The sequence below is a fragment of the Poecilia formosa genome, unplaced genomic scaffold (assembly GCF_000485575.1).
Source record: "Poecilia formosa unplaced genomic scaffold, Poecilia_formosa-5.1.2 Scaffold56, whole genome shotgun sequence".
Lineage (NCBI taxonomy): Eukaryota > Metazoa > Chordata > Actinopteri > Cyprinodontiformes > Poeciliidae > Poecilia > Poecilia formosa.
In genome coordinates this window covers 2,700,188-2,706,812 of record NW_006799995.1, presented here as the reverse complement: position 1 = coordinate 2,706,812, position 6,625 = coordinate 2,700,188, and the positions used below count along the sequence as shown (strand labels likewise).

The following is a 6,625-nucleotide window of genomic DNA, read 5'->3' as shown; positions in this document are numbered from 1 at the left end:
TGTAAATATAATTTTATATAGTAATATACTTAACTTTTGCTGATTTAGTTGTACATAAAGTCGTAAACGGAAAGGAAGAAGCCGTATATCTTGTAATGACTACAAGTGACCGCTAGATGTCACAATTTTTCTGGTTCTTCTGTGATAAATTAATCTGTGATAAATTAGCGAAAACAATTTGCCGAGAAATCTGTTTTAATAGGCAGCTACAGACATGAAAATGTTACATTTAGACCATTATCTCTTCTCTTTCATCACAATCCAAGTCAACAGGCGGCAACAACGCTACAGCTCTGAAATGCTAAAATATTGAAGACATCGTGAGAATAACTCCCCATCAACAGTGACCGCCAATATCAGGGTTTAGTGGTGAAAAAAATTAGGAAATTTAAAAAATAATTTAAAGTCAACAGCCAAGAAGTGAATTGAACTGCTGTACAATGAATCAGAAAAACAGGACACAAAACTTTGCAAAACTTCTTCTGTATTTTATTTAAAACACAAAGCGTTTTAACTTCAGCTAAGGGAAAAGGTAGTTATTTTACCAGCATCAACTTTTCAATAACTACCAAAGCTCAGCTGTTGGATCTGATTGATTTAACTGTCTTGTTTTCAGGTGTTTTTATGTTTATAGTCTGCAAAGTGCATTCTTAGATATTCAGTAATGAGTGATGAGATTTCCAAAAAATTTGAGCACCACTTTTTACTTTTTCAACCTTCTGCTGGTTGCCCACACACACCTTCACCTCCTATATTGAAAACTATAATGCTGCCCTGCTTTTTTTCTACGGTACAACTGGTGCACCAAAGCCTTGAAATAAAAAAATATTTAAGCAGAGACTTGGTGATCCTCAAATATTGCTCTTTGCCATCGTCTTAAATGCATTGCTGTCCCACTTAGACTCAAAAGTGCAAAAAGTGAGAACTCTCTTTATTTCCCACTGTAGCACTTCATAGTGACACCCAAAGGAAAGAAAAAGTCATGAATAAATAAAGAAAAACTTCATATATTTATTCAAAATAAAGTCAATGTTTTCCTAAAATAATTCAAGATGAGATTATGTTAACTCAAACAAAAAATGAATTTCTTTTAAGTCTTATTAAACACCTTTATCAGTCAGTTAGAGAGGACACAATATGTGCAACTATAAGTTGCCTGCACAGCCCTGCGCATAACATGAAATATGTCTACATGTTTTTAATTCAATGATTTAGATTTAACTGAGAGTTGGTGCCTATTAAATGTATCCCAAGGGGAATAAACTAAAGTATAATTATTTATTCTCATAGACAGTCATCAACAGGCTATCTGCATTTGCTTCTTCATCTCTAGAAAGCTAGTTCCATTTTTCTACTTGTTATTAAAACCTGAGCTTTAAGCAGGCAATGCTTAAAAGCATCTGTGTGCTATTCTGAACACAACAGTCTAAAATGCTGATGAAAAAAATAATGAAAGGTTTTTCAAATAACCAGCATGTCAACAACAGAAATAGATCACAGCAAACACAATAAAAGAAAACTTAAATTTTTTTCCAGATCTTTTTTTTTTTTTTTTCTTGCATATTGTTGCACTTTATGTGAAGGTGATCTCCTGAAGAAGATCTGCAGAGAAGTAGCCCAGCTTGCGTCCTGTGCTGACCTTCAGGTAGCCAGCTTTCTCATCTCCTTTCTTCACTACAATCTAAAAGACAATTATCTTCTTTTATCATTTTGTTTCTTTCTTTTTATTTTAAAGATGTGTCACGTTGTTCACGTACGCACCCGCTAAATTCTGGAAACTTACCTGATCTTTCTTGAGTGTAATTTGTCCCATTTCTCTGTTGCCCACAAAGGAGCGGGTCACCTTGTAAACCCGTTCAGACGCACGCACTTTAATGAGGTAGTTGGCGGGGAAGTAGCCGGTCTTCTCCCCCATCTTTCCCTGATTACATAAGGAAGAGCGTCAGAGTTCATCTTGACGGCAGCAGAGTGTTATAAATCTAAACGGAGGAATGAAACCCACCCTCCACCACTCTTCATTGGAATCATCCAGAACTATGATCCGATCACCAGGGCTGATCAAGTCAAAACAGAGTTTTGAGCAATTAGGGTTGATTTGTCAAATCCATCAAGGGAAAATGTGTCATTACTTATAAGGTGAATACACTGAGACTCATTTAGATCTCTCAAACATACTGGAAGTCAAGGTCGTCTTTCTCGATGGCTTTGAAGCGGTAGAGAGCCAGGTAGTAGTGGGACCCGGTGAAGGTGCCTTTAGCCTGTTGACAGAAAGCACAGACAGTGCAGCAGGAGAGAAACAATGAAATTGAAATTATTTACTTCCAGTTGCAGGTTGAAGAACATGAAGTTTGCTCTCACCTTGTCATCTGCTTTGTCTCCACCTTTTTCTTTTTTATCTTCAGGCTTCCCTGCACGAACACATGAAACAGTAACTCAGAAACAGGCATTGATTTTTCGTCTTTGACATCTACCCAGAGCTTTACCAAAGTAATCTATTTTTAATTGTTTGATCAAGTTCTTGTTAATGTCCTTTAAATTATCTGTGGTATTCTCTATCTCAGGTAACATCATAATTTTAGTTTTACCTTCTCCTCCCTCTTCGTTTTCTTTGGGTTGTTGGTTTTCTTCCTCCTCCTCTTCCATCATCATCATCATCTAGATGACACAGTACATGAAAGTCAACATGCTAAACAAAAATGATCATTTATTGATGTTTCAAATTTATGTTTAAAATCGTTGACATCTTCAACAGTGCACTGAATGTGGAGGGTTCTGTAAATTACGCAGAAACTTAAAAAAAACCCAACTACTTCTGCCTCCTGTTTGTTTTTTTCTTCTTCTGAGCTTTTGATTTTTTTGATTGAAATATGACCAAATTACTCACATTCTTCTTGTCGTTTTCATTCTTTTTGCGTTCCTTGTTGGCCATGATGACACCAACCCTCAAGGTATCAAAGACGGGGTCGTTCCGGTTCGGGTTGTCTGGTATCAGCACATTATTTTAAACCAAGTTATGATCATTTACGGTAGTCATTTCACCAATCAGCTTCCAGTGTGAGAGCTGCTTTTCCGAGTCTAGAAAATGTATAATCTTAGTAAAGAACAAGTGCAACTAAAGCTTTGAAGGACTCACTTGGGTCTGGTTGGTCACTGCTGTACAGTGGGGAGCTATAGGCCCGTCTGAAGCCTGGTGGCTGCAGAAAAACACAATGCTTGAAATTTTTTTGCACAACTCTGTCTTTACTGGTGCAAAGAAATTAAATATTTGAATGACTTGCTCTGTAAAAGGCATGCTGGATAGTGAAGAAAAACCCACAATTTTTCCAAAGCACCTCTGGAACTCGACGTAGTGCTGACACGAATGATGGATGTTGGTCTTGCAGTTCTTACACCTCAGACAGAATTTGTTGTTCACTAGGTGGTGTGCAAAGGAATATCAGTGAGGAGAACCTGACAGCATGTGGTTGTAGCAGCGGTTCAGGTGCAGAATGTATTATGAGTTCGTCTCCTGCATAATACATACAAACGATCATGCGAGCACAGACGTCACAGAACTTGGGCTTCTTGCAGTAATGGTCCTTAAACTTGTGGGGTTTGTCATTGATCCGAATAACAGGCTCTGGAGGAGGCTCTGGTTCCTTCTCCTCTACCTCCACCTCCTCCTCATAGATGAAATAGACCTGGAGAAACAAATAAAATCCTGAGGTAAGGTTTTATTTTGGGCTGGGTTTGGATGTTCAGTGACATTTGGAAAGACGGCTTTATTTTTAAAACTCCCCATTTCTGGTTTGGTTATTAGAAGATTTTTTTTTCCATCAAAGAGAGAGAAAATACACTATGAGTTCATAATCTTAATGTTAAAAATGCCGTTGAACTGTAGTCCTGCCTCGAGGTTGGGGCTATTTTAAACACCCTGGGAATGCCCCTGCTAACACTGGCTGGTTAGCATGGTGCTACGACTCACAGTGTCTCCATCTTCCCTCACTACGTTGTCAGGAGCTGGAGGATTGTCATGAATATCCACAGAGTTTTTGTCATCCTCCCTAACACGCAGAAACACACACACACACACACACAAAGGAAAAGAAAGGAGAAAACAAAAAAAGAAGTTCAGATAGTTCTTATTGGGAAAAGAAAAGTTTGTTCAGCTTGTCAGACAACAAATGCAAATGTCAAACTGCCTAACGTAGGACATTAACGTAAAATATGACTTAAATAAGTGCTGTTTTATCATACATGCAGGCAAAGAGTTACCATTGCTGGCTTGGCTTACTTTTAATGGCTATTTACTTCATTTCTGAACCAATTTTGATATTTTTATTTGTTAAAAAAAAAAAAGGAAAATTGTTGAAAAAAATGTGTGATCTTCCATCCCTTTTGATAGTTGTGCACTACTTTGTGATGGTCACTCCCAATAAAATACATTGGAGTTTGTGGTTCCGAGGAGGCATGCATGTGAACATAACCCACCGGTAACACTGTTGAAAGTTTGTCCAATGCTATATTCAAGAAATCAATGGATGTTACTTTGTACAAAACAAAATCTTACACAATATGTCTCTTCATCTTAACATGGGGTTCCTTTATCTGTTGTTGTGTAGAAGAATACTAGGAGAACCGAAATGAGTTGATAAATACGGATATCAAACGGCGTGCAGGAGGAGAAGCATGCAGGAACTGTACTCACTGGTCCATGGTGCAAGGCTAAACTTGTCAATACACCAAAGTCTAAAAGAAATCAGAACGATTTTATTGTTGCACTACTGGCCGTCCCATTCAGGATACATTTTGATTAATGAAACAACCATAGTTTTGATCACAGCCTCTAAATGCTGTGCATCTCATGTTTAGCTATGAATGATTATATTTGTTGCATGAGCCGTAGACATATATATAGTCAATGCATGGAAGAACCAAATGTCGACTGACTGCCCATAGGCATAAAAGCAATAGAAAATATGACCAGGACACAACAGACAGATGTTATTTTCATTTTGTTCCTGTTCACCTCCATTTCTAATGCTGCCCAGGGAATCTGCCTTCATACTTCATATAAAAAACACTATCTACAACTTAAATGTGTTGAATGTTAAAGAGGATGATGTAGTGGAAACTCAAATGCAGATACAAACACCAAACTACAGTATACTGTTTACAGTGTTTATGGCAATCACTTGAAGCACACAAAGTGTTTGGGGGGCACTGGTCTGCTTAAACTGAACTATTCTTGGTTGGTGAAATTTGAGCTCATCTCAACTAAATTTGGAAGTTGCTGCCAGTCAAAAAAGAAGAAGAAAAATAACATTTTGAAATCCAGCACTGGAGAAATACTGCCTCTATGATCAATAGGCGTCAACTGGACTTTCTCATAGAAACCAAGGCAACCAAACTGAAAGATCAGAGCCTCTTTTGGTCAGTAGAGAGATGTTTTAATAAAAGAATACAACATTTAAGCTGAAACACCTACCTTTAGTTCAAACGTGTACAGATCACACTGAAGTCTTCACCAGCTGGTAATGAATGTCGTATTATTAGTTCGATGTGGTTGAGTCTAAGAAGGAAGCTGACCAAAATGTTTCCTCACTTCCCAGGGCCTCAGGATTCAGACTCTGTCTGTAGTCCCTCTGATGTTTTCTTCATGTTATTTTTTCTCCGATTCCCTCTGTGTCTCAAACTCTCGTAGATTTGGGAAGGTCTTTGTGATGTGTATCCATGATTTTCTGGGCGTAATTGTATGCACAGCAGGCTGAGCCCTGCTATGTGAGGTTGATGGGTTGGAACAGCTGAGGACCTCAGTCTGAGCACCAGTGACGATGGAAATCAGATACATTCTCTCCGAGTGGCAACATTATATGCACGCACGCACGCACACACACACAAACACACACACGCACGCGCTCACGCACGCACGCACGCACGCACAGACACACACGCACAGGTCTTTTATCTTGTACCATTCGTTCACAGGCCACAGAAATACACACAGAGGCAAGTTCAGGTATTTATACGTAATTATGTTTACAAGTCACGCAGATTTGAATGTTCAGTCACAAGTTAAAATAGAAGTAATTTTTTTGTGAAACAGCTCTATCGGCTCACCAAACAAAGTAATACGCAATCTTTTCTAATTATCTCCATCTCTGGCTTTCATATTTATTAATTTCATTTTTTTATTATTATTTCATACACTTATTTGTCTATTTAATGATGTTTTTACCCAGTTGTTTGTGGTGCTCACCCAATTCTAAGTGCAAAAATAAATCTTTATTGGTTGAGATTTTCTTTGATTTCAGCATTTCAACAATTAAACCATTAGTCAATGCAAATAGGTTGGGAGTCCCACAGTGATTTAAAGACCATTTTCTGTTCTTGAATTTTACCAAACCTGTCTCAGTGAGTTTAGCAATTCCCACAAAGTTAGTAATTTTATTGTGCCAATTGACAGCAATGAAATCCAAAACCTATTTCTAAAAGCCTAACTGCAGAGTAGGCCTGAGACTTGGCCTCAAAGACAGAACGGTTTCGGTTTCTTTTATATGTAGCAATATTCCATGTCTTGGACCTGATCAAATAAATTTGAACTAACAAAATAAATAGTGTTTTTCATCCATCTTTACACTTCTGT

At 37.9% G+C, this 6,625-nt stretch overlaps 1 protein-coding gene across 3 annotated transcripts; it reads right to left on the bottom strand.

The window, feature by feature from the left end:
- Window positions 1–476: 476 nt before the first annotated feature.
- On the bottom strand, window positions 477–5,799 carry stac3 (SH3 and cysteine rich domain 3). Of its 3 annotated transcripts, XM_016672082.1 has the most exons (14): window positions 5,468–5,799; window positions 4,688–4,728; window positions 3,965–4,043; window positions 3,524–3,680; window positions 3,317–3,414; window positions 3,134–3,194; window positions 2,885–2,982; window positions 2,586–2,655; window positions 2,359–2,408; window positions 2,176–2,258; window positions 2,003–2,054; window positions 1,784–1,921; window positions 1,573–1,681; window positions 477–963 (listed from the first exon to the last, which is right to left on the bottom strand). In XM_016672082.1, the coding sequence occupies exons 2-13, from the start codon at window positions 4,693–4,695 to the stop codon at window positions 1,574–1,576; spliced, it is 1,002 nt and encodes a 333-aa protein (XP_016527568.1). In that variant the 5' UTR covers window positions 4,696–4,728; window positions 5,468–5,799; the 3' UTR covers window positions 477–963; window position 1,573. The 3 variants fall into 3 exon arrangements, with proteins under 3 accessions (XP_016527568.1, XP_007553510.1, XP_016527569.1); XM_007553448.2 differs by having other exon boundaries at window positions 478–1,681; XM_016672083.1 differs by lacking the exons at window positions 3,965–4,043; window positions 5,468–5,799 and having other exon boundaries at window positions 478–1,681; window positions 4,688–4,711.
- Window positions 5,800–6,625: the final 826 nt, after the last annotated feature.